A 27326-nucleotide genomic window follows, 5' to 3' on the forward strand; every position below is an offset into this window, starting at 1 on the left:
CACAGTGGACCTTTTAAACAAATTAAATGCCAGCATGGCAAACATTAATTTGTTTTATAAGCAACAAAGTGCAGTCCATCAATATTCTCTCCATAAAGTGACTACCAGTAATTGAACAATATGGTGATCCTCTACGCACTTCTAAAAGGCACTTGAACACATTCCAGTATGCATAAAAGAGTATGTTAATAAATAATAAAACTAAAAATTCTTTTCTTATAGACTCTTTTTTATTCAGTACCTTCATCTGGTGTAGAAAAAAAATACACTCTTCATTAAAGAAAGTACATGCTTTCCCTCAGGCCTTGATTGACCTCTGTCATTTATTTTTCAAACATTTGATTTAAATATCTCTTTTATACAAATGACCTTGACTGTAGCTGTAGTTGTTTGGTGATTTGTCAAGAGGGATTTGCAGTTAAAATATGTTTTTATTTTATTTTCCTCACCAATATCTCAGGGTTACACTGTATAGTTATACTTATTATATATTTAATAGAAAAGTTATTCACATTTAATAGACTGGTCCTGTGCCTGCTTTTGCAGAGATGACCAAGATTAAATGATCTCAGGTGGAGCTGTATTTTCTAAAACTAACTGAAAGAACTATGTAGTCTATTTTCAGCAATAGGACATCAAAACAGAGATATCGTGGCAGAGTTCTTATCAGACCTTCACATTTATGTTTATTTTGATCCACATGTGGACAATTTATTTACTCCGTATCGTGCACTGGCACTAGTACTTGTCCCCATTTGTCTTTTCACTCACCTTGATAGCTGAGCCAAAATTACTGATGCCTGTGTATTGCCTAATATGAACCAATTGTGCAAGAGGCTGATCTCTAAAGTCCCTAAAGTCAATAAGTGTTTTTGGAATAAATAAGACTCAATAATTACAACAAAACATACAGGGAGAATGTTTGACCTGACCAGGATAATTGTTACAGGTTACTGTGCTACAGAATAGCAAACCAAACAACCCTTTTTTACTAGATAGACCACATCTTTTTGGCATTGAAGGATTGGATAACCATTAATCAATGTACTCCGTTAGTCAAACATGGTCTGGTACATAAGGCAGGAAACTTTGGCCTATGCTCAATGTTTAGCTCCAACAATACAATATTTTGCTACAATACAGAAGGCCACAATTGCAGCATAATTATTTATAATTATGTTCTTTGTATCAAAATACTGGGAATTATTATCTGTTAAAACAACAACAACAACAACAAAAAGATGTTAGATATTTTTGGAATCGCTTATCTTGCACATAAAGTTTTCAGGGGTTATAGGACAATTGTACGGAAGCCAAGGACAGCTGTGTTTGCAGTTATTTTTTTAGATGCTGTTATCTCAAGATCACATGTTAATTATTTAGTTATAAAAAACAAGCTGTTATCTCAAGATAACGAGATAATCATCCCATTATCACAAGAAAACAAAAGGTTGTTTTCTCTCATTACTTATAATGTTTATCAGGGATCAGGGGTGCCATGTCAGCATTAGGGATGTGCAGAGAGTCCAGTATTTGTATTGGTATCTGTATTTGTTGAGGCAGCAAAATTATTTGCATTTGTGTTTGTATTCAAATAAAAGTGGAAAGAGGCTTAAAAATCCTGTTTTTGTTATTACGCATTTAATTTTAGAAAATTAAAGTGTTACAGTAAGTGTTCATGAATAAACTACATTACAAAGGAGGTCCCCACACCAGGTCTTGAACTGGAGTCTCCCAGATCATAGACGACTACACTGACTACTGAGCTAAAACTTGAATCATCGCCTCATTGCAGACAGACCTCTACCTATTTATACACCAATAACACAGAGAAAGCACACTGTGTAACGTGTAGGGAAGAATTTCAAAGGTGACTATTGCTTTGCACTTTTCATTTATTGCCTATTTTTACAATCTAACTTTGTGGAAAGGAAAAGGGGAACAGTCAGTAGCTCAGCTTTATCTCTGGGGATGTCCAAATTAGGAAATGTGCGTCATGTAGCAGGTGGATGTGACTCCCTTCATTGAGACCTGCTGATAGACGTAACAGCAGAGCAGAGGAGAGAGACTGAGATAGCGATGTATTTGACATGTTTTTTTTTTTCTTCCTGAAAACAAATAATTTTAAAAATACTTTTATTAAATAAATATGCGTAAAAAATACACTATTTGTGCTTTGCCGAATAACGTATTTGTATTCAGGCACATCCCTAGCCAGCATGCATAGGTGGCGTCTTGACAACCGTAACAACTGATTTAAGCTAAAAATGTCAGATCAAGGAGTTTTTATTAACAGCACCTTTATTAATGACATCTGTGTCACGGCCAAATGGTAGTTTGATTAACTCCTGGTCATAATATGATGATATGTTTCATGTAGAAGAAGTACCAAACAATACCTTTCAAGCATTTTCATTTCATTAGACTTAACGAGAAAAAGGACAGTGGGGTGGAGAGAGGGAACAAGAACCCAACATATGACAGATCTGTCTTTAAGAGCAACCTGAAGGTGTCTTGTGCTTGATCTAAATAGTTGAGCTATCCATGTGAGGGAGACGTGGAGAGGAGAAGACAGGAAGGAACAAATGAGAATGAGCGCCACATAAATTTTGTTATAAATTATCTCATTTTCTCAAGAAATGGGCCTTTTGTTTTCTCGAGATAACGAGCTAAATTAGCTCATGATCTTGAGATAACAGCATTAAAAAAAAATTAAAAATTGCAAACATGGCTGTTCTCGGCTTCCGTAGATTTGTATTATCTTATTCTTGATTTACTTTCTCAGAGGGTAAAATCATAGTTTGGAGGGAAATAATCAAACAATGGCAATAGCATTGGGATAGTGCAACAAACGGAAGACACTTACATGAAACACAAAATAAAAGAGTGGTAAGAAATAGTGTAATCAACAGGAAAGAACAAGTAATTATACATAGATTAAGAAATGGTCACAGCAACCTGAATTATACACTTTTTTATCACAGGAAAACACCCAACTGACCATTGTACTCAGTGTAGAGGACGTCCTGATTTCATGCGGGAAATAGGAAGAGGAAAGAAGGGCAATGCTTACAGGGCTACAGAGGCTAGGACGAGTGGAGGCCAGGGTTAAAGATCTGCTCAAGTGTGGAGACACGGTGGAGGGAAAAAAATGATATATAGATTTAGACTCTAGCAGATTTGGACAACAGTGGACGATTAAATCCAGAGGGAGGCAGTAATGCAACATAAAGGAAGCCAACTGCCGTAAAAACACAAAGAAGAGGAAGAAGAAACGCTCCGGGCCGATTTTTTTTTTGCCTAGGATGGCGAAGTCATGACCCGCCGTACTCTGCCTCTGATTGGCTAGTACTCGTTCCCTCCGTTGGTTGGGAGGAGTGAGATTGGTTAGGATTAGGGTAAGAATATCAGGGTAAGCCAATCAGAGGTAGAGTAGGGCTGGTCATGACTTCGCCCTCCTAGGAAAAATAACCCAGCGCGGCCGGTAGGTGGCGCTGACAAAAAATCCAGCTACTTTTTAGTGTTGTTTACTTCCGAGGTGTCGGTTTGTCGCGGTGGTGGTCATGTTTCTAGACTTGTGATATATTTTCAAGTGCGACCAAGTTTTAATCGCTGTAGTTTCTTCATCTGCGGTGTTACATCAGTATATTTATCACCACAATGACGGAGGTAAGCCGAGATTTGACGTCTTTTCGTGGCTTCTCCTTTGCTCCCGCTCTCCTGCACTGTCGGGCCCGGCTAATTGCTGGAACGTCACGTTAACAATACTATTTTTCTTGTTCGTTAAGAGTAAACATAGAAAGCTTTGAGATGTGTGAGTTAGCTTGTAATTGTAGACACCACACAGGTTAAATACATTATCTGAAATATGTTTTGTTTTCTCAAGCAGGATGTGCAGAAACACTCAGTCCACACGCTGGTCTTCAGGTCTCTGAAAAGGACTCATGATATGTTTGTGTCCGACCATGCGAAATCTGTCCCACTGGATGAGCAAAGGTAAACTCTGATACTTTATTCACCTTGTTCTTATTTTACAAGTACTTTAAATGAGTTTTTCGGGCTATAATGTTAATGATAATCTGGTTCAGGGTTGGCCTGTATAAGTACAGCAGTTTTATGGACAGTGAAATCGCCCTTTTTATTTGTTTCTACGATGATAACAAATGTTTCGCAAATCTTACTAAAGATCCCCTCCAGACATGTTTAAAGACGTATATAACATACTCTACTTTGAATAATAATTTGTGCCTGATATGTTTCCCTCCCCCAAAAAATTCAATTATCATGTTCAAGTCCTCAAAATTGCAGCTTTTCCTTCTTCCTCAGTAAAAATCTATGAATATTAAAATATATTTCATTTTAGAAGTTTAACTGCTGGACACATGATGTCTCCTAGTTCACTGTAAAGTAAATTCTCAGTGTTTTGCGCACTGGAGACTTCAAGTTTCCACATCACACTTGTGTAAGTTGAATATTGGACCAGGATTGACTTTTAAACTATTTGAGATGTCTCAAATTCTGCTAGGCCCACTTCTTAAAATCTGATTTTCAATTAGAACAGAGAAACTTTCCCTTTTCAGCAGATAAATGTGAAAACAGCCTTCTAGTATCAAACTCTGCATGTACATCAGTCTGCACAGTGAAGCTCAAACATCCAACTGAAAGAACAAGAAGAAAAGCACATTTTTCAGCGGAGATGGACTTTAAGCAGCTGTTTGATCATTTTGTGTAGCAAGCAAGTTAACTTCAGCCCTTGGCCTTTCCAAAAAAAGTCCAGTAGGTTTGCATCGATGTGATGAAGTACTTTGCACAACCCTAGTAAAATAATCTATCTATTGTTCAATTCGGTTAACTGTGTTTCATTGTTTTGCATTATATCAGACAAAACTCTTCGTATGTGAAACAACAACAAAAACTAATGTTTTGGCTAGTAAAATAATAACATGTAAATATCATATCATTAGTTTTTTTAAGTGTAAAATGATGCATCATTGTCCTCCTGTGTTTGCAGTCACAATGTGAAGATGACTGTGAAACTGAAAACGGAGTATGGTGCGGTGTTACACATGCCCGTCCTGAAAGAAGGGAAAGATCGAGTCTCGGTGCTTCCTGGCAGCATGCAAGGCCACCAGAGTTACACACAACCAGGTAATGATGAAATGAACAAAACATGTTATCCTCAATGTGATAACAGTGGATTAATAGAAAGCATGAAGCGAAACATCCATGCATAGATCTTATTTTTATGTCTCTAAAAAAGCCCAGTATTTAAGAATGTGTTGTAGTTTATTTGGACAAATTTTAACATCATTTCCTTGTTGTTTTTATGAGCACTGATGCTCTAAAACTAGCTCATTGAGTTTTTTTTTCTCTGATGTGTTTCAGGAGATGACCCAGATTACCTGATCACCGGGACACATGCTTACCCCTCTGGACCTGGTAAATAATATGATATTAATTTAACTGAGCTACATGCTTGTAATTCAGGGTATCTTCAAAAAAGGCCTTAGAATGTATTAAAAAGTCTTAAATTTAATTATTTTAATTATTACATTTAATTATTAAATATTTTCTCTTGCCTGCTGTAGGCAGTAATGATAGTTATGATGTCAGAGGATTGTGTTGGTGGAGTTTCAGTCTGCACCATCAGACGTGAAGCAAACGCTGACACTCCTGCATCATTTTATATAATCGTCAAGTGTCAATATTAGCAAAAGACTTAAATAATGTAGTATCGGTTCATCCTTCCTCCATTTTCTGCCTCTAATCAGGGTCCAGGTTATGTTGATTGAATTAATTCAGGATTGAATTGCAGAAAATGTGATATTATAATAACAATAAATAATTCAAGGCCATATTGTCCCTACTGGTTTTCCATCATGCTCTCATACTTTGACCAGTACGATGGTGAAACAGGTATTTAAATTGTATTTTATGATATTAAAAAGGTCTGAAAAAGTCTTAAATTAACTCTGTGAACCCTGCAGAAACCTAATTGTTCTGAGCCCATTTACTGTACTCTTACTCCAGTGTTTACACTTGTAATCTTCACTCAACAGGAGTCGCTTTGACTGCTGACACGAAGGTGCACAGGAATCCCAGTGAGGGAGGAATCCACTCCATGGCGCTGGCTTTGCCACCCTCACAAGCCAGGTGACGTTTCCCCCTTACAGTGTACAAATTATGGGTAATTGAGTTGAATCCATATTTTTCTGCTTTTCACTCAAATTAATATGTAAACAATGTTCGCTTTTGTTGACCTTTAGGCAGGACATCAGCCGCACTGCAGCCAGTGTCGGTGACATCCATCGACATGCAGGCGGAGCAGAAAGATCTCAGCCTCCATCGAGTGCTTTGGTATGTCGCAGTGTATTTCCACATTCACTAAATCGAATATCTTGTTTACCTTTGCCATAAAAACAACTAAAAGAAGTGCAGAACTGATGATGAATGTATTCGCTGCAGTCGCTGATGGAAGGAGGCGGCACCAGAAATTCTGCCCTCATGAGGAAAGCACCAACGATGCCCAAACCTCAGTGGCATCCACCGTGGAAACTGTTTCGGGTGACTACAAATCATTTTAACTTCTCTCGTTTAGGCTGCTCTTCCTCTTGATTTGGGATATGTGCGTCGGTTTTATTTCTAACAGTAGCTTGTTTCTATGTGACAGGTCATCAGTGGTCATCTTGGCTGGGTGAGGTCCATCGCTGTGGAGCCTGGGAATCAGTGGTTTGTCACAGGATCAGCTGATAGAACCATAAAAGTGAGTTATGTTGCAAATAACAATAATTTTCTCTGTCAGTTATTTTTTTGATTAATTATTTTGTGTATAAAATGTCAAAAATAATAACAAATGTTAACCAGATGTTTATCCTTTGATTACCTTTATGTATAAATTAATACTTAAATATAAAAGAAAACTTATCTTAGTATTTTTGATTCAGTAGCTGCAATAATAAATAATAAATAAATAAATATTCTTCTAGTTTTTCAGTATCTACGACCGCAGCTTTCATGACATCATCCCTCCTGCCAGCTCAAGGTGGCATATTGGAGACACTTGAATTGAATTTTCTATAATAAATGTTGTTTTTCTCGACAGATCTGGGATCTGGCCAGTGGGAAGCTGAAACTTTCTCTTACTGGACACATCAGTACAGTTCGTGGTGTGGCGGTCAGCAGTCGCAGCCCCTACCTCTTCTCCTGTGGAGAAGACAAGCAAGTCAAGTGTTGGGATCTGGAGTACAACAAGGTACGCTGTTACAATGAGAAGACGTTACTTTAAAATGTTTTAGAGTTTTAAAGGCCATAAGAAGACTTTTTATTTGTCTTGTGGTGTTTCTGAATTTTCTTGACATCATTAATCTTGTGCATTAGGTCATCAGACACTACCACGGACACCTGAGTGCTGTGTATGATTTGGATCTACATCCAACCATTGATGTGCTGGTGACATGCAGCAGAGACGCCACAGCAAGGGTAAGCTCTTACTTGGAGAGAGTTTTGGGAACTTTTCGTGACATGAGACTCTCGCAAGGATTTACAAAAAACTGACGATTTAACCTCTGTGGACCCGAGCATGAGTCACCGCAGGCCATCAGATATCCGCATCTCACCTTACACCCGTACAGCCCTTCATGGAACGATGGCTGAAGTCAAAAGAAACTTGATTGCTTCCAAAACATGAAGTTACTGAAAACATCAAATGCTGCTACGAGAGATTTAAGTGTATCTCTTACCCTTGACTACTTGCACGTTCCATCACTTGGTTTTTCTATTTGTACAACTGCTTTCATCTGTATATACTCCATATTCATAACATCTAATATTTCTACTCTAACGCCTACCATTTAGCTATTTATTTATACACTTTATCTACTGTAAATTCCTTCTCTGTAGTAGTTCTTGTCTTTTTTTGAGCATTATTGGTGTTGACAGATTTTTCATTCAGACATATAAACCACACAGAAATCAATCCCCGAAACCCAACTTAGACATGTGGGGTTTTCCTCTTGTTTTTGGGATTGTCACACTGAGTTTTGCCAGAAGCTCTCGAGTGAAGCTGCTAGTATTATTCCACTACACGACAAAAGAAGTTGTTTACCTGTTGGATGTGTGTGCTGTTTGTAGGAAATGCAGTACTCACTGTAAACTGAACCTGTGTCTGATGTTTATTGAACAATTATGAATGTGGGAGAGCGCAGTCCTCCATATTTTATCAGGCAACACAGGATTTATTTCCCTTTCCAAAGCCTTCTTTATACAACTGACAGATACTGAATCCTTAGAAAAGAAATTCACAAATTTGGCAATAAGTTTCTTTCTCTCTGGAGAAAGAGAAAGCAACAAAACAGTGTGTCTCCCCTACAAGTGGACTCAAAACGGGGGATGTTTTCCCCTCACAAAGTGTCTAAGTTAGAAACAATGAGTGTGAGTTACGTTGTACTTAAAACATAATTGACTAAAAGATGTAAACTTGTCTGAATAGAAGTCTTTGACGCACTGAAGCAAATGTATCGTCCAGCAACACTGGAACAAAAGCATGATTGTAGCAAAATGGCGTATATGTTGAAATAGCAGAGACTCTGTAGATATGTTCAATTTGAGATTAGTGTTTCTTGTCTTAATCTTTTTTTTTGTTTAACATATATCTTCATTTTTGATTCTATTGTTGTTGTGTAGAATTACTTTGTGTTACTGTCTTGAAACTAATTTTTAGCATTTTGTTGTACAGATGTTATTCTGCAAAAATTAGTCGAAGTTTTTGGTGTGCAAGTAATGAGGGTCTTTTTTTTGTTGTTGTTGTTGTTGTTAATTAATTGCACTGATTTGATTTACTGGCTGTCCTTGCAGGTTTGGGACATCAGGACAAAAGCCAACGTGCACACACTAACCGGCCACACCAACACCGTGGCTACAGTCAGATGCCAGGCTGCAGAGCCACAAATCATCACCGGTAAATAAATATTTTGATTTCATTTCATTTTAACTTAATATGTGTCGGTGTAATCCCTCAGTGTCACTGTGTCTAGGTATAAGTGATTGGTTTGCTTTTCAGTATTGATCCCAGACTGATATATGATTGTTTTCTTGCAGGCAGCCACGATTCAACCATCAGACTGTGGGATTTGATTGCCGGGAAAACCAGAGCAACACTGACCAACCACAAGAAATCAGTCCGAACCATCGTGCTGCATCCCAGACAGTAAGCAAACACGCGCTGTTAAATAAATCAGTGCTGAGTGTAGAACTAAAACCACGAGTCAGTCAATCTATTAGCCAATCAAAAGAACATTTATCAACAATATCTATGATTTTAAGTCATTTATCAAGACAAAATGCCAAACCAAACCCGTTTGGTTTGATTTAAGCTCAAAATGCCAAACCAAACCCGTTTGGTTTGGCATTTTGGTTTGCTTTTCTCAGTTTCTGAGGTTTTTTAAAATGTTTTTTCAAACAAAATAAGCAAATATAAGACTTTATATTGGAACATTGTGATGTTATATTTAAAATAATCAATAGTTTAACCTGTAATGAAATAATCATTAGTTACAGCCCTTGTTGGACACCGTGGGACTTTTTACCTTTGTGATTATGATGTGCCAATAATTACCTGGCAAAATGCTTTAAAGCAGCTTTGATTGTTTATAATAACAACACATAAAATGACAGCTTTATGGTGCTTTAAAGTGAAATTTAGCTCATTGTTTAGCCGTCCAGCCACATCTTTTCTGTTTTGGTTCAATCTCGGCGCTTCCATTGTTTCGTTTTTGGCCACAGCAGGCAGCTGCACACTTCCTGCTCAGCACCAAACGGCAAATAGAGGCAGTCGCCAACTAGCTGGTGAAGATAATGGAGCATTTAGCAGCTAAAGAGCTAAATGAGAGATCAAAGTTAGAGCTCAAAGAGAATGAATATTGAGCTTAAATTCAACAGGTAGACAGAAACACAACTTCAGATTAATGTTAAAATGACCGTAACAAATTAAAAAGTGATGATATGTCATCGATGTGTTCACAGTTTGTTTCTGTTGCCCCCAAGTGGCCTAAAAAAATATTGCAGGTTTAAGAAATTGTAATTTGCTCATATCGTTGTCTTATTTCCTGTGTTTTACAGATACACCTTTGCCTCTGGTTCTGCTGATAACATCAAACAGTGGATGTTCCCAGATGGCAAATTCATCCAGAACCTATCTGGCCACAACGCCATCATCAACACTCTGGCTGTTAACTCTGACGGCGTGTTGGTGTCTGGAGGTATTTTCTGTTTTTCATCTACAGATACCATTTGACTTTTGATGCGTTTTTAGAAGTTAGCATTTTATTGGTACAGGCGATTACAAGTATCGCATGAGAAATACATAAATCTCAGACTCATCGTACACATTTCTGTTCTCTCTCTGTAGCCGACAACGGGACCATCCACATGTGGGATTGGAGGACAGGCTACAACTTCCAGCGGATCCACGCAGCTGTGCAGCCTGGATCTCTGGACAGCGAGTCGGGCATCTTTTCTTGCGTGTTCGACCACTCAGAAAGCAGACTGATCACCGCCGAGGCCGACAAGACCATTAAAGTGTACAAAGAGGACGACACCGCTGTAAGTTTTACAGTCATGTTTAAAGTCAGTTTCAGTTCTCAGTCAACAGTTACATAATTTGACAACTCTGTTTTCTTTCCTTCAGACGGAAGAAAGCCATCCGATCAACTGGAAACCAGAAATCCTCAAGAGAAAAAGATTCTAATGTTTTGTTTTGTTTTTTTATTTGATCTCGCCACTGTAACCATCTTGAAATGTATTACTACCAGACTTCCTCTTGTAGGTACACCCTTCAGTTTAGCTTGTTTGTGCTTTTTCATCAGGCAAACTTTTTCATAAACCAGAGCGACCAAATACGATTGTGTCCTGCATCATTCTAAAAACCATCTGCAGTCCTCGTTGTACGATGTTAGTCCAGTAAAGCGTCCATTTTGGACTGCTAGGAACCTCCCGGAGTGTTTGTTCTTGATGATGATAGCTCTCTGATGGCTCTGGTCTGTCTGGTCCACCAACAGCAGCCACTCTTCAGACACAGAAGGACTGGCCTCAGAGTGGACCTCGTCCCTGCTGGGGTCAAACCCTGCACAGGGAAAGACGGTGTGTCCATCGTTTGAAAAAGATAATTTTGTATTGACTCAACAGAATTGCCGGTTGTACAGACATGGAAACAAACAGTTCCCTTTTTCTAGCCTGCATTACGATGTTTATTTTGCTCCATTAATAATAAAAAACACATTTTTCACAGACTTGCTGTTGTTGTTATTCAGTAAAGCAGAGCGTCTGTACTCACCGAGGTATCTTTTGGTGACAACATTCCTGTAGTACTTACAGCCGTTGCCCTTAATCTCCTCCCAGTAACAATGATCACCAGGTGTCTGGTGCAGCTCCACTGTATGTCTGGTGTCACTATCAGGGTGGATTATCTGCTCACCTGTGAAATCAAGTCATTGTGCCAAAGAATGCATCACATTGTTTTCAACACAGATTTTTAAAAAGTCTGCATTGTTAACTCAGTTTAAGTTTACAAAGCTCAGGGTGCTACTCAGATTAAAGGTTAGATTCACCACAATGACAAAAAATATTTTGTATTAAGTGTTATACAGCCATGAAGATAGAAGATATCCTTTTAAGCATTCGACAGTAATTATGTCTTTCCACAAATAAGTAGATACATCGTCTTCCTGCTACAAACAGTCCCTACAAAAACTGTTGACAATGTTAAAACAGTGGGTTATCAATAGTAATTGGGACATAGTGTCTAAATGCTTGCTGTTGAATTTTTCAAATGTCAGTTTTCTGTACTTTGAGCGCCACAGATGAAATTACATTCACTTCCCTTGTATTTGGGTGGAGGCAGAAATTTAAGAGAAGGATCAGATCTCTTAAAACCTGAGCAATAAAACCAAACATGTCTGCATGACTAAATACCATCAGGCGCAGCGTCTGAGAACAGAAAGTCATGTCCTGGGTATTTTTTGGGGGACTTTACAGGTTTTAGGAACTTTGCTGGAGTTTACCTTTTATAGTTAAAAAAAGATATGCATAGTGTTATTATTGTCATTTTTGAAACGGCTCAGCCAACCAGTTAAAGTCAAAGGATGTGTGTTTATCCTCCAGAGGACTTTTAAGCAGCAGTTAAACCTTTATTTTACTGTCTGTAGTTTCCAAAATATTTCTTAGAAAAACTAAAAAAGTAAAACCTCACACAACCTTTCAACCACTATGGGTCTGTCGAAATGTTGTCCATGCGAATTTAGGAACAATTTAGTGGTGTGTGGGTACTTTTTTGTTCTTTTGTGTAGCTTTTGTGACCCAGCACCTGCAAAAATATTTTCTAATTATTTCTTAAATAACCTCCTGAAAAGAACTTCATAGTCTAGTTAAAGGGAACTAGTCAAAGCCCTGAGACTGTTTAGTAAGTTGAGTTCCTAAGGAAATGTTGTATTTGTGGACACCTGCTGTATATAAATACAACTTGCAGAAAACTATTACTGAACGGCTAACTCAATGAATGAAACAGAAACAGAAAGTTTTGGTGTCTGGTGGACCTCAGCATTTCTGGTAAGTGAGAGGTTTTGTTTGTTTCATATCCATTTCTACCTGACTCGTGGATGTAGAGATCAGAGACGGCATGACGAAAACGTCGGCCTGGTTTCTTCTTCAGGAAGTGTTTCGGGTTCTCTGGCTGATCCACCACCTCTCTTTGATGTTCCTCTTCCGCCAGGAGGTGACCGGCGTTAAACATGATCTCCTCCTCCAGAGACCTGAGACACATCTCAAAGTGCTCCTCATCCTTTTCTGCATTTCTAGAGGACGACAGCATTGACAGTAGATGTAATTTAATGGGTGTTAGATGCTTGCATACTCAATTTTCAGCCTCTCAAATCTTTTAAAGTGGTGTTAAATGTGTCGCCTCTCCCCCCTGAAAGATCTCCTCACCTGAAGTCCACCCACAGCAGGCCTGCAGTGATCAGTCCCAGCCATTCACTGGCCTCCCAGTTGTTGGCCAGCATGACTGGCACGATGATGACCTCCCTGGTGTCCGCGTAGTTGAGCTCCTTCTTACAGCTGCGGGACGCCTGGTAAGCTGGAGTCATGAAGGGACAAATCACCACAGCCTCCTCCACGCCTGCTGCCATCCTGAAAACACACACAGCTTCTGCTTAAAGAGACCAAATATATCCCAATTTCTGTAAAAACAACATGTGTCAAACAGTAATTTATCTTATCTGTGAGTGCCATGAAATTCCTTTATACTCACGCATCGTTAATGTTCCCTGTCACCCCTCCTTCAATATCCATCCACACTGGCAGCCCATCATCTTTGAGGCGGTCGTATATCTTTTTCACAAGAGCCTGGTCATCCCACTGGTAGGAGAGCATAATATGAGATGGCATTTTCTCCTTTATTCCACAAAAATGAGATGAGAAAAAACAATCCTGTATGAAGCTTCTGAGCTGGAGTTTTCACAGTTTTGCACACTTGTTGAACAACCTGTTGATCCAGACAAAGGGAGACTCGGTAACTACGCAGCTTGTTTACTCAGGTATACAGCTCAGGTTACATCTGTTGCTTAGTTACAGCACTTGCTTGCGCCAGTGGGAGGCTGCATGCTGGGTACTGTACCCTGCAGGAGCCATGAAGAGTCCACAAGGTGATAATAGAGCTGTGACCCAACAGTGACTGTAAAGTGTTTCTCTATGGAGGCCTGGATTCTGTATAACTAACATGCTTTATTGTTCTGTGCTGGTAGTTTATTACCTTCTCTAACTGCCTACTTAAAAAAGTTTTTAAAAGTTAAGAGGATGCACACAGAAGAAAGAAGTAAATAAAATGATATATAAATGGGCAAAAAAATTAAAATAAAGAAGTTTAAAGTAAAACTGTACAATATAAGTCCAATCATGTCAAAATAATTTCATGTAAGATAAAATAGTATAAAATAACAACACTATGAAACAGTCACTAGAGGCTCTGCCTGTAGCTGTAAAATAACAACAACTAGATATCACACCAATCTCAGCTCCGTCCTAAAATACAGCCATTTAAATCACTCTGTGTTTGAGGAGAAGAACACATCTCCCCTCTCACGGATTTTAGAAATACATGAGTACAAATTCATCCTAAACTCCTCAGAAATATTTGATACACACACATGAAAAATATATGTAAATATATTCATTGAGGCGTTCAGTTAGATCTTCTGTAGATGTTATCTGCCTCCCTACATGACGGTCTACATGTTGTGTCAAAGATTTCTAACAAACTATCAGGATTATAATTCTGACAAAGAAACATTTTTCATTTTTAAGGACATTATATTTGACTCTTAATTTAATCAGAATAAACTTCTCCTTAAGTTGTTAAAATTCCAGTTTTCCAGAAAGAATAGTGAGGAGCTGACCTCAGTGTCCTCTTTACCTCGGAGGTCATCCAAACAAAACATGATGATGTGAGTCAGACTCTGATCACCTTTAAACCAGGATTAATGTTCTCTGTGGCTTCAATTAATTTAACAATCTGCACTCTGCTTTATTTATTTGACTGTTTTAATCTTTATATGTTTGTTTGTCTTTATTTTCGTTTATACTTTTATCTATTATTCAGTACCTTTATGGCTCATATAAAGGGAAATTATTTTGCATTCTTTTTTGCAGGATGTTTTGTTTTTTAATTTCATTTCATTTATTAATTATTTTTATCATTGTTTTGTGCAGAGTTGATTGCTTTCTGTCCCAGTTTTATTGTCTTTGGGCTCAAATAAGTGTCAGTAAGACTTTGAGCTTGTGAAATAATGTTCAGAAATAATTTCAAAGCCTGTGGTTGTGTATCATCTGTGGAGAAACTTAACAAATTCAAGTTTGTGAATGTGTTGATAGTTGTAGAAAAAAAAAAAAAGATTTGTGCATCAGGTGCAGTAAACAGTCTCATAGTTTTTTTCTCTTCCACTGTTAAAGTGCTTGTTTTTACCGATAGAGGGAGCCACTCACACACAACTAGGGACTTTGCCAAGACTGAAAGAGGACCTCGTTATATTCACTTTTCAACCTATTTACTAAATCGGGCGCACTAAATGAATTTATTTAAAGTCAACTTTATGACTGCAGTTCATTTTGCGTGCGTTTTATCTTTATTTCTTCTACTTTACAGCTCACTCTGTCACTTTCAACAGGTCAAATTTACTACATGTCTGCATGCGGCACGGTAAGTAATCTCTTGGCCTAATTAAATCTTAAGCAATCAGGGCCACAGATGGAGCCGATCAGATAGGGACGCGCCGCCTGGCAGGAGGGAGTGCTCAGTTCGCACAGTTGGTTCACCGTGGCCAGTCAGTGCCGTGATGTGTGGAGGATCCTAAAGGATTTCTATTCTCCAAAATCCCGCAAGAAGCTGCTGAATTATTGTAATGGAGAATAACTGTTTGCTGTTTTCTTGCGCGTAAAAATGCACCATGCGTTTACGCGTTTTTATTTGGAGAGGTGCTCTAAAACGTGAGTGAGGAGAGTGTTTTTGATAAGGAAATATGTAGCCTTCTTTTCACAAGGTTAAAAAATAATGTGTCAAGGAGGAATGGGTCGCCAAAATGTCTCAACTTTGCTCCTACAGACTCTCGTCCTGTCGCTGCTTTGCGCGCAGTCGCTCGGACAGGTTTTCAACCTGACGCTCTCTGTTAAAGAGGGTTTGCCCGCTAAAACCATCGTTGGAGACCTGGGAGCGTTGTTAAGCAGGCCAAGCACTGGATTTTTCATCTCAGAGAGCAGAGACTCGTATGTGTTCAGAGATTTGGAAATAGACGCAGACACGGGGATCATCTCCACAGCTGTGATCCTGGACAGAGAGAGCAGAGATAAGTATGAATTTGTGGCCGCAACTCTTACAGGTGAGATGATCAGAGTGAAAATAGAGGTGAAAGATGTCAACGACCATTCACCCGTGTTTCCCTCCAAGGTGGTTCACTTGGAAATATCAGAACTGAGCCCCCCGGGGAGTCGGTTTCAGCTTGAAGGAGCTAAAGACCAGGATGAGGGTGAGTTTGGTACCCAGGGATACAGAATCACAGAGAGCGAGATGGGGGAGTTGTTCCACCTGGAGTATCGTAGTGGATCTGAGAACCACCTCAGCCTGGATCTCATCCTCACAAGCAAACTAGACCGGGAATCACAGGACTTCTACTCCCTGACCATCGAGGCCTTCGATGGTGGGATCCCAGCCAGAACAGGGAGGCTTCAGGTGAACATCAACGTCCTGGATGAGAATGACAACCCTCCCGTGTTCAACCAGACTGAATATCACGCCTCGGTGCCTGAGAACGCTCCACTTATGTCTGCTGTGTGTCAGGTGCATGCCACAGACCTCGACCTTGGTGACAACAGCAGAATCACTTATGAGATCAACAGACGGCAGAGTGACCCAAATGAGGTTTTCTCCATCAACGAAACCACTGGTTTAGTCTACCTGAACAAGCCGCTTGACTTTGAGACTCAAGCTTTTCATGAGTTGATCATCAGTGCGAGAGACAACGGGGCTCAGCCGGAGTACAGCAGCACTTTTGTGGGTGTGAAGGTGCTCAATATCAACGATAACAGCCCCACCATCAGTGTGCTGTTCCTCAGTGAGACAGGAGATGCAGTGGTGTCAGAGGCAGCAGGGATCGGGGACTACGTTGCCCGAATTTCAGTGTCAGACCCCGATCTTGAGGAGGAGAGGATTACAGTCACCCTCGAGGGTGGTGATGGGAAATTCACCTTGAAGCAGACTGATGATTTCCTGTATGCTTTGTGTGTCAACGCAGAGCTCAACAGGGAAGAGAAGGATCTTTATGAGTTAAAGGTGCAAGCATCAGATTTCGGGAGCCCCCCTTTGAGCAGTGAGATGGTCCTTGTCATAAAGGTGTCCGACACTAATGACTGCCACCCAGTCTTTCAGAGGGACGTGTACATCATCAACATCACTGAGGATGCTCCTGTGGGGAGTTCCCTCATCCAGATGAAGGCCCAAGATGCGGATGAGGGCGTCAACTCAGATGTCAGGTTCTCCATCCTCAAGTCCAGCCACCAGGACGGCCTGATCAGCATCGACCCTGATTCAGGAATGGTCACCACAGCCGCCGAGCTGGACAGAGAGAGACAGATGGAGGTGTGGTTCCTGGTGGTGGCGGTGGATGGAGGGGAGCCGGCTCTGTCGTCCACGGCTACAGTCACTGTGCTGGTGGAGGATGTCAATGACAACGAGCCGGTGTTCCAGCAGCAGCTGTACAACGTGTCCATCCCAGAGCACAGTGACATTGGAAGCTGCTTTTTACAAGTATGTTGGAGAATATTTAGCTTGAAAGGCCACAGATCAGCACATTTTCTCATTTTCTTGCCATGAAGGCAGTTTTGTTTAATTGTCAAGGTTCTGAGATATCCACCTCTGAGATTTGTGCCTCCACCTCAATGCAATTTAGGTTGATGGAATTTCAACCACTGAAAAAATACATTTTAGATGTTAAGCAGCAGCGTGTCTTTCCAGAAACTTTGTCCTGCTTGCTGTAAACTGTTTTCCTTGTGACTATTTCTTAAAAAGTCCCAATGAAAACTGTTTTCAGTGAGTTTTGTGGATTATCAAAAGAAACCAGGACAAAGTTTTTGGAAAGAGATGTTGCTGTTGAATGTTTCATAATGTAACTTTCAATGCTGTGAGCATCTGCATGGAGGCAGATATCTCAAAACCTGAACAAAATGAATGAGTTAAATTGAATATTTCTTTTATTTAAGTGTCATACACCCAAAGGTCAGACACCACCAGCCCTTTTGGGCTTACAAGACACTACTTAACATCACCTATAGAGGAAAGAAGAACAGAACAAAAAGAAATCAAGCTAATACATGGTAGTACACATACATTCATATGTATACATATGTATCAACATATTATATCAACTATAACTTAACAAATTAAACATACAACGCTCTCATTGATAGTAAGCATCCAACAAAAGTAGAGCTAAGTCAAAGATCATGATCACTCTAAGATCAAAATAATAAGAAAATGAAATGCATTTCATTCTCAACCTCGTCCAAATCACATAAGTGACATTTTCTGTCCTCCTCTGGGAATAAACTATCTGCGTAGCTAGATACCACTAGAGGTGAATGTGTCATTGTTAATTGGATGAACCAAGCTCGATTCTGCAGATTCAACTCATTCATCTTAACAGTAAAATGTCAAGTCAATATTAAAACATCCTCTGCAAAAGTGGTTCTGAACCTGGGGGTCAGGAGCCCTCCAAGGGGTCATAAGATAAAGCCGAGGGGTCTTTAGGTGATCAACAGTATCATAAGTTCAGCACAAATTTATATTCATTTTTTTCTCCCCAACATTTCTCCTTTTTTCATGTTAAATGCTCTAAAAATTATTTAAATGAAACAATCCCAGAAAGGAAAATCATTCAGTGGAATTGCTCATAACTCATAAACATATGCAGTGTTACAGTTTTAAGGGTTTGAAGGTTAAAAACGTTGGAAACTACTGCTATACAACACCAGTGGATAGATTAGACGTGACAATTCTGTGTTATATGTAAATTAACTTTGGTTTTACAAAAAAACAAAAAATGGATAGGGTAGTGTAACAGTCTCCTCTGTGGACTAGATATTTTATTCTCTGTCTTGCTGTCTCTTTCTTACGTCTCATAAGACAAAAGTAGCCTTCAGTCTGTATGCACAAAGGCATCAGTGTTCTTCCTAAACACACACAACACTCACACTTTTACCATTTCAGCACTGTGGCTTTGATATGACAAAAGCGATGCCTGGTACCACACTCCTGTAGCCTGACACAAGCTGAAGCCCATTACAAAAGAGGCCTTATTTACCAGAGTATTTTCTGTAAACATAAGCAATATATTGCATTCAATTCAATTAAATAGGTGCTAATAGGGTTTTTCAGTGCAGTCTTTTTGCTGTACAGTGGTCTATCACCAGGCTTATAGCTTTAAGTGTGTGCTGTTTTGCTATGCTAATACCTCCATCTGTCGCTCTCTAACTATACTAATACAACATACCTTCAAAAAAGTGAAGAAGACTGAGCAAAAATGCTAATATGAGAGAATCAAGAAGAAGGAAAAAACTATTAAATTCACTGGTTATGATTCAGCATCTTATCACACAGGTGTTTGTTTATCAGTCAGAATCAGTTGCTCCATATACACCAATACTATGCAAAAAATGTGGATCTTAAGCAGGTCTGAGAATGTGAATTCCTCAGAAACTACTTGGCAGAGAAGTGAGATAAAAACAAGAAGCAAAAAGAGCTGCTTTCATTATCAATTAGTCTAAATGTTTTAATTTTTATAAGTTTAAATTTGTCAGATTAGGCATTTATTCTATAAAAGGTCAAAAAATAGCAACAGATGCATTACTTCTCAGAGCCCAAGGTAGTGTCTGCCATTGCTTGTTTTGTTTAAGGTCCAAAACCAAAAGATATGCAGTTTACAACAGAGTAAATCAGTAAATCCCAACAGCTGAGAAGAAGAAAACAGAGAACCACAGAGCTGCAACGATCGGCCTAATCAATAGTCAGAAAATTAATCGGCAACTATTTTGATAATCAAATAATTGTTTTAGTCATTTTTCTAAGTAAAAATGACAAAAATGTGTTAGTTTCAACTTCTTAAACGAGATGAGTTCATGCTTTTCTTTTTCATATGTGATTGTAAACTGAATATCATCTGGTTATGGACTATTGGTCAGATGTTGTTCACTTTCTGACACGTTATAGACAAAATAATCGATTAATCAAGAAGATAATCGTCAGATTAATCGATAATCAAAATAATTATTTGCAACCCTAACCAACTAGCAATAGCAATAACAACTTAGCAATAACAACTGTATATTTATGACTTCCTCATATATTTTAACAGTATACAACTCGTTTATGGCTCACTTCTGCATGTGCAGTATTTAGCAGTTCACACTCAGTGGTTATATGTTAACTGTGTAACACAAATACAACAAGAAAACAGATGGAAAACATTTGACTGTGCATATTATTTTTCAAATATGTATCTCAATATAATATAAATGTATGGTGCACAGTATGTATGAGCACATCAGGGACGTTCCCAGATCTAATGTTAGCTCAATGTTAGCACATCGGGTGTGTTACATATCTAAACAGACCTTGACCCATGTTCTTTAAACTTCCTGTGATCAGAGCTCATAAAGTCTGAGATGATATCACCTTTATGGCTGGAAAGTGAGAACTGCCTTTGTAAAATGTGTCTCTCTTGTCATGGGTACATTGAGATATGAAAGGAGCTCAGTGGATCAAAGACGTGTCCTTTGCACCGTCTGTTGTTTCCACTGCAGTGATACACCTCACCCTTTGATTGTGGGCATTTTTTATGCTTTTATTATATTGACTGTCTTTAGCTGAACAAAGCCACTGTTATGATTCACGACTACTGCAGAGGTTCAATCTAAACACTGACAGATGACACTGATACTACACTTCTTTTAATGATAGATGTAGAGCTCAAGGTCTGCAGTACACATCAGTACAGCAAACTGTATAATATAGAATGAACTAGTGACAATGAGTGTGTAGAGTGTGCTGAAGAAGGCCATGAGATACACTCAAAAGCTCTAGAAAAGCTTCAGAATATTTCATCACAAAGACTTTTATAAACTTGGTCATTACTTTGAACTTGAAGAGATACCCTACATTACATTATTACACTACACACACCTGCTGCATATTTCATTACTGCCCCTCTGCTGTTAATACCTGTATCTCTCTTCTTTTTAGGTTGTTGCCACAGATGCAGACGGCCCCGAGTTCAGTACACTGTACTATTCTCTGTCTGATGGCTTTGACAAGCAGGACAAACACCCCCTCTTCCAAATCCACCCAGAGACCGGAGAGCTGTGTGTCTCCCAGGATATCGATCGAGATACAGGACAAACAGTTCACGACATTCTGGTCAAAGCTGAAGATCCAGTGAGTGGGCTTCATTTATTATTAATTAGTTTTGTATAACACCTATCATTTAATGAAGCAGATATAACTGACTCCAACGAACAGAAGAAGATCCAGGTGTGTTTGACTTTTGAAGTAACTTCCTCTTTTCTTACTTTTCATTTGTCAGGGAGGTCTGAGCGCTCAAACCTACGTGCACATTGAGCTAGAGGACCTCAATGACAACACTCCAGTGTTCAACCCTGAAGAATACACCATGAGCATTAGCAGCCATGCACAGCCTGGCACCGAAATCCTCAATGTAATCGCTACTGACCGAGATTCTGGCAGGTTTGGTCAGGTCACCTACAATATCCTGCCAGGTGACCTGTCCAGCTTGTTTTCACTGGATAAACAAACAGGTAGGCAGGAATAACACACTGTATCTCTGTGTTTAATTCTCAAAGAAACTGTGTGAAAAAAGAAAATGTGCTGACCAAATATAACAGACAGATGACAATTCATAAATCTGCAGTGCGTAGTGTCGTCGATCTTTGAATAATTTGCGGGTCAAGAAACTTTTCGAGATTCATTTGTTCCCTTTATTTCTCCGTAACTCATCTAAGACACTTCTTGTTTTGACTTGACTTGTTATGTTCAACAGCCAACAAGCCTGTTGTACTCAAATCAGCTTCACACAGTATTAACACAAAGTAACACAATACAGCATTTTGGTATTTAAGTAATTATACAGTTTAAGTGAGTTTTTAAACTGTATTTGAATGACTCCTCAAGCTTCAGTGACTTGTCAGCTACTACACATCCACTCACTAGTCTTTAAGTAACTGGTGTGACTGGCAGTCTCAGTATTCAGGGATAAACATCGACTTACTTTGTGTAAGTCCTGATGATATGATTGCCAGTGTCACCACACAGCGGGAGTGGAGCAGAAACCCAAAAGCTTTATATCCCAACATGGCTGAGTGTGAGATAGAACTTAAACTCAGCCACAATGTAGGACCAGATACAATGTTAAATAAATAGAATATATTAAATGTTTTTAAATGAGTGTATTTGAAGTAGTTTTACCTGAACTTGAGTGATTTTCCAAACTGAATACAGTATCAGTAGTAGTGTTGATTATCTGGGGTTTCCAGAATAATGGTTGCCTATGTGGATGGGATTGAAAGGTACATTTAGGTGACAGAAATTAGTCCCGTTTCTGACCAATCTGTCATCATTAAATTGTCTGCCTACAAATGCAGTAAACAAAATGTTGGCAAATGAGTTTTATTAGCCCTGTTTCAACTTTGGCAATGAACAAAATCAGTTTGAAATAATTTGAAGAATATAACTCTCAGTCGTTGTTTTAGATTTATTTTGATTATTTCTGAAAATTCAAATACCTGTATGTGCATCTTAACTGGATATTGTTTGTGCAGCGTGTGCAGTCTATATTGTGTTTTTGCAAAATTGTTTTTACTGCTGCCTTCATGGCCACGTCTCTCTTGAAAACTATTTTTTAATCTCAATTATGGATGCAGCCAACAATCATTTTCATTACTGACTAATCTTAATAATTAATCAGATTATTTTTGCAATCAATTGATTGTTTTGTTTATAAAATGTCAGAAAATAGTGAAAAATGCCTTGTAGCCTGGTTCAAGAAGTAGAGCAGATCATCCACTAACAGCAGGGTTGACGGTTTGATCCCCGACTGTTCCTGTTCATGTGTCCAAGTGTCCTCGAGCAAGACACTGAACCCCAAGTTGTTCCTGACAGTCAGGCCAGCGCCTTGCATGGTGGCTCTGCTGCCCTCGGTGTGTGAGTGTGGGTGTGAATGGGTAAATGAGTGGCAAAAATTGTAAAGTGCTTTTTTCCGTTAATGTAGAAAAGCGTCATATAAGTGCAGTTCATTGACCATAACAGCCCAGAGCCCAACTTGACGCATTCAAATTACTTTTCAGTTCAGTTCAATTTTATGTATATAATGCCAAATCATAACAAAAGTTATCTCAGGGCACTTTTCTCATAGAGCAGGTCAAGACTCTTTAATTTACAGAGACCCAACAATTCCCCCATGAGCAAGCATTTGGTAACTTATTTTGTCTGACAGTCCAAAACCTTTTAATTTATAATGATATGAAACAGAAAATCAGCAAATTCTCACGTCTGGAACCAAAGAAAATTTGACATTTTTGCTTTCAAAATGATTTAAATGATTCATTGATTATCAAAATATTTGCAGATTTATTTTTTTGTCTCAATTTTAATCTCAATATGACTTCTATTTAGTTAAATAAAGGCAAAGTAAGAAATTACCTTAAATTAAAATGAAATGATAAATACTAAAATAATGCTCCAAAACAAGCTTTGTATTTATTATGTGATTTACTGTGAAAGCCGACAGAACAAAACTTCACTTTATATTTGTGTCCCTGCAGGAATGCTCTACCTAACCTCCACTCTGACCCATCTGGGTGCAGCCAGTGTCAAACTCTTTATAACAGCGCAGGACGGTGAGGGCCTGACCGCAGTCAGACCTGCAGAGGTCACCATCAACGTTTTACGCAGCGCCCAGGCTCCAGCTGTGTTCCAGAGGTCACGCTACACCTTCACAGTGCCTGAAGACGCACCTCCGGGCACGTCTGTGGGGACTGTGGAGGCCATCAGTCCAGCTGGTGAGTGTACAACTGCCCAATTTCTACAGATAGTGACAATTACTAATAAAAGCAATAAAGGCAGAAATAAAGGCAAAGAAAGAAATTACCTTTAATTAATACATGATCCATAGTTCCACAATGGCCACGTCATGGAAATAAACCACCATTATCCTTTAAATACTGCTTCTTAGTCACTGTCTGTGTCTGAAATCCTTCACTTGTTCATTCATTCACTGCTTCCTTTATAATAGACACACAAAAGTTAATAATAAGCAGTAAATTTAGATTTCAGACACTTAAAAATTGTTCATCATCCGTGACAGGTGTAGAATCGAACAACAGCAATGTTGCATCTTGTGGAAGTTTTTGAGAACATTATAGTTTATTTAGTTAGATTTAGTGCATAAAGTTGACACAAAATTCAAATAAAATGGCTGATGTTAAATATAGTCATTATACAGTCAATCTGGAGTGATTTTTAGGAACTGTCATTGTAAAATTGTAACAATATTTAAATCCACTCATAAATTATAATTAAATTTTGCACAAGCCTGCAGAGAATATTTGGTGTATGAGCGTCTCCACTTGTAGTTAAAAATTACAGCCTCATGTTACCTTAAACATAAAGAATTATATAATCAGTTCTACGCAGTGAGATGTACGGATTTTAATTTAAAAAAGAAAAAAGAGCACGTGTCAGATTTATACTCTATGAACTGATACTCAGCTCACTTTAGAGAGAAAAAGTACAATCTATGCATCCCAAGACACTGTGCTACTGATTTAAAAAAGCAAGTTTAGTTATACGGATTAAAATTAAATTGGTTTTGTTGCTTAAAAACAACTTAAAGGAAAGTTTAACTGTCTTTGAATGTGATGGTGACCCAGCTGTAATCACTGTCACCTCTCCTGCACCGGTTTCCTTTCACAATCAAATGAAATGCAGGTCGGGTAACTTAGAAACTTTAAATTGTATGTTTGGATCAGCTCCAGCTAAGCGGTCGTAGAAAATGAAGCTAAAAGACAATTCTTAACACACCCAACACAGGAGAAGCTTGCTGATTAACATATATATATTTATGAGAAAGCAAACATACACTGGTTATTTATTCTTGATCAGGACTAACACTGTAATGTACATTGTACCCTTTAAACAAAGGATTAGTCACTGGATTAGTCCTGACACATGATTGTGACAAAAACAACTGAGCGATCTTTGTTACTGCTCAAATCTGAGGTGTGAAGAGGCAAAAGGGAGGGCTGCAGTTTAATCTTTAATCCTCTTTAGCCACATGAACAGATGACAGATGATTAACAGTCAGTGGCAACTGCACACTATACTGTATCTATATTGTCAGGGGTTAAAGATAATGCTGTCATAAATGTACACCTATCATGGTGTAGGACTTTTTCTGTCACTGTTATTGGGATTGTAAATTAAAATATATCTGTTTAGTGTGGGCTCATTTAAAGGAAGTAGATAGATAAGGTTGAGTAGCGTATATTATAACCACAATTAACATTCTGAGAAGAGAAGATACTGCAGCAGTAAACAATATAATATTTAACATAGACTGGAGCCTCCTCTCTGTTGAGGGTTTTTGAGTTCCCCAGTTTTCCTGGATTATCCCTTCATAGTCCACTTGTTTTACATGCCACTAACCCCACTGAGTCCCTTCAACAACTAAACCACTCGACAACACTAGACAGTCATTTAAGGTTGTCTAATTAATTAACAGATTAACGCTTCAATTTAAAGTGGAAACAACAGAATTGGGCCTGTTTGACGGGGGTCGGCCAGCGTTAAGCTCCACCCTGAAGCTTAACTGTTTCCTGCTTGTTTCAGAGGTTTGTAGTTACTGTTGTTGTGCAACAAACACTTAAAGGGGATTAATGGGATCTCCTGAACTGTATTGTAATTACTTAACGTTGCTTACTGTGTGTGTGTGTGTGTGTGTGTGTGTGTGTGTGCTCTGCATTCATGTTCTTGTGCATGTCAAGCATGTTTGCGTTACATAAAGTATGTTTTTTCACCATGTGGCCACATATTTATACCAAAACACACCAGAAACACTGTGCATGAAACCATTTATACTGTATATAAGGTTGGTTGGAGTCACTTGACCTGCACACTGAGGAAGACAGAAGTCAAAATACTTGTGCTTGTTACTCTGCATTACAAACAAATAAACAAACAGCACATGGGAACCTTTATTATTTATTTAAAAATTCAACAGTAGCATCTTTTTCTAGAAATTGTGTCCCCGTTTGTCTGATTAATTCACATATCTTATTGTAAACAACTTTTATAGGAGCTACTTACTACCGTAAAAATGTTCCCAATGAAAGGAGTTTACTATGACCTGTGGATTATCCAGTGTAACGGAGGCACTTTTTCTAAAGAGAGATATTTATATTGGATTTTTTAAAATGTAAATTTTTACTACTGTGACCACAACATATGAAATCCCAGTAACATCTGTTGTACTGAGATGTAGGCAGATACCTCAAAATCTGGACAAATAAAGTTTTACATGTCTTCTCCCAGTAAAAGTAAATAAGGGGGGAAAAAAAAGATTTCTATTTTTGCAAATAAATAATGTAAATAATCTGTCTTCACAGACTCTATGGAATCTGTATCGTACCGAATCTCTTCTGGCGACCCTCAGGGTTTGTTCTCAGTCCATCCAAAGTCCGGCCTGATCAGCAACATCAGACCTCTGGACCATGAGTCACAGCCGTACGCCCTGCTGGTTCTTCAGTCCTTCACTGACACCTCACCTGTTTACAGCACCACACAAGTCAACATTACTATTGCTGATATTAACGACAACACCCCTCTCTTCCCGAAACTCACTGACACCATCACAGTGTCCCAAAACACTCTCCCAGGAACGGTGTTGTTCATCACTCATGCACATGACTATGACAGTGGAGCCAACGGGAGGGTGCATTATTACCTAAAAAGTAGCAGAAATGGTACGTTTGTTGTTGACCCCAACCTTGGGACAGTGACATTAAATCAGAGCTTACAGGTGGATCATCAGCAGAGGTACAGCCTGGAAATTGTGGCAGAAGACGAAGGAGAACCCTCCCTGAGCTCCACACTGATCCTCACAGTCAACGTAGACCGAACAGCTGCCGAAGACAGTCTTGCCTTCGAGACATTAGTCTACCAGGTGGAGATAGGCGAGGGCTACCGGAAGGATTCACGGGTTATCCAGGTGCGGGCACACAGGAGCCGTGGAGCTCACACATCAAACTCAGGTCTCACTTACTCCTTGGAGGCAGAAGCGGGGTTCCCACCCGCTCCGTTTCGGGTTCACCCAAAGACGGGATGGTTGTATCTCTCTCACAACCTCGACTACGAGACGGAATCCATGTTTCGTTTTCGGGTGCTGGCCATGGCGAAGGAGGCCTCGCTTGCTAACACCACAGCTACAGCCTCGGTGATCGTACTGGTGCTGGACATCAATGACAACGCTCCAGTGTTCAGCAGTGAGGTGTACTACTTCACCGTGTCAGAGGGGTCGTCACCTCAAGGACTGGTGGGAACAGTTAAAGCTGTGGATGAGGATTCTGGGAAAAACGCCCAGCTGTCCTACATCCTCCTCTCAGATGGAAAGTTCTTCCGTATCAACGCTAAAACAGGTAGAACTTTCACACTAATAACTAATCAT

General features: G+C 39.1%; 3 protein-coding genes across 4 annotated transcripts in view; 2 read left to right on the forward strand and 1 right to left on the reverse strand.

Moving 5' to 3' along the window:
- Window positions 1-3509: 3509 nt before the first annotated feature.
- On the forward strand, window positions 3510-11285 carry plrg1 (pleiotropic regulator 1). Of its 2 annotated transcripts, none has more exons than XM_067585083.1 (15): window positions 3510-3669; window positions 3887-3996; window positions 5012-5148; window positions 5386-5439; window positions 6060-6153; window positions 6267-6357; window positions 6466-6564; window positions 6671-6763; window positions 7103-7252; window positions 7378-7479; window positions 8854-8956; window positions 9097-9205; window positions 10117-10256; window positions 10406-10599; window positions 10685-11285. In XM_067585083.1, the coding sequence occupies exons 1-15, from the start codon at window positions 3661-3663 to the stop codon at window positions 10742-10744; spliced, it is 1545 nt and encodes a 514-aa protein (XP_067441184.1). In that variant the 5' UTR covers window positions 3510-3660; the 3' UTR covers window positions 10745-11285. The 2 variants fall into 2 exon arrangements, with proteins under 2 accessions (XP_067441184.1, XP_067441185.1); XM_067585084.1 differs by having other exon boundaries at window positions 3890-3996.
- On the reverse strand, window positions 10886-13879 carry LOC137179967 (uncharacterized). The gene is made up of 4 exons (XM_067585095.1): window positions 13301-13879; window positions 12979-13179; window positions 12640-12845; window positions 10886-11470 (listed from the first exon to the last, which is right to left on the reverse strand). Exons 1-4 carry the CDS (start codon window positions 13435-13437, stop codon window positions 11244-11246), a joined length of 771 nt encoding a protein of 256 aa, XP_067441196.1. The 5' UTR covers window positions 13438-13879; the 3' UTR covers window positions 10886-11243.
- Window positions 13880-15015: 1136 nt separating this feature from the next.
- Window positions 15016-27326, forward strand: part of dchs2 (dachsous cadherin-related 2) — a 35101-nt gene continuing 22790 nt past the window's right edge. The window contains exons 1-5 of the mRNA XM_067585061.1: window positions 15016-17344; window positions 20834-21025; window positions 21174-21405; window positions 23428-23664; window positions 26269-27297. Coding sequence (XP_067441162.1) covers window positions 15596-17344; window positions 20834-21025; window positions 21174-21405; window positions 23428-23664; window positions 26269-27297 — 3439 coding nt within the window. The 5' untranslated portion in view covers window positions 15016-15595. The remainder of the gene's footprint in view (window positions 17345-20833; window positions 21026-21173; window positions 21406-23427; window positions 23665-26268; window positions 27298-27326) is intronic.

This window comes from Thunnus thynnus, chromosome 3, assembly GCF_963924715.1.
Source record: "Thunnus thynnus chromosome 3, fThuThy2.1, whole genome shotgun sequence".
NCBI lineage: Eukaryota > Metazoa > Chordata > Actinopteri > Scombriformes > Scombridae > Thunnus > Thunnus thynnus.

Coding starts and splice junctions, on each gene's coding strand:
- plrg1 (XM_067585083.1), top strand. Junction 8,957..9,096: donor AGAGCCACAAATCATCACCG/GTAAATAAATAT, acceptor GTTTTCTTGCAG/GCAGCCACGATTCAACCATC. Junction 10,257..10,405: donor CGGCGTGTTGGTGTCTGGAG/GTATTTTCTGTT, acceptor CTCTCTCTGTAG/CCGACAACGGGACCATCCAC.
- LOC137179967 (XM_067585095.1), bottom strand. CDS start 13,437: ATGCCATCTCATATTATGCTCTCCTACCAGTGGGATGACCAGGCTCTT. Junction 12,846..12,978: donor CTGCTGTGGGTGGACTTCAG/GTGAGGAGATCT, acceptor GTCGTCCTCTAG/AAATGCAGAAAAGGATGAGG. Junction 11,471..12,639: donor TCTCTACATCCACGAGTCAG/GTAGAAATGGAT, acceptor TTGATTTCACAG/GTGAGCAGATAATCCACCCT.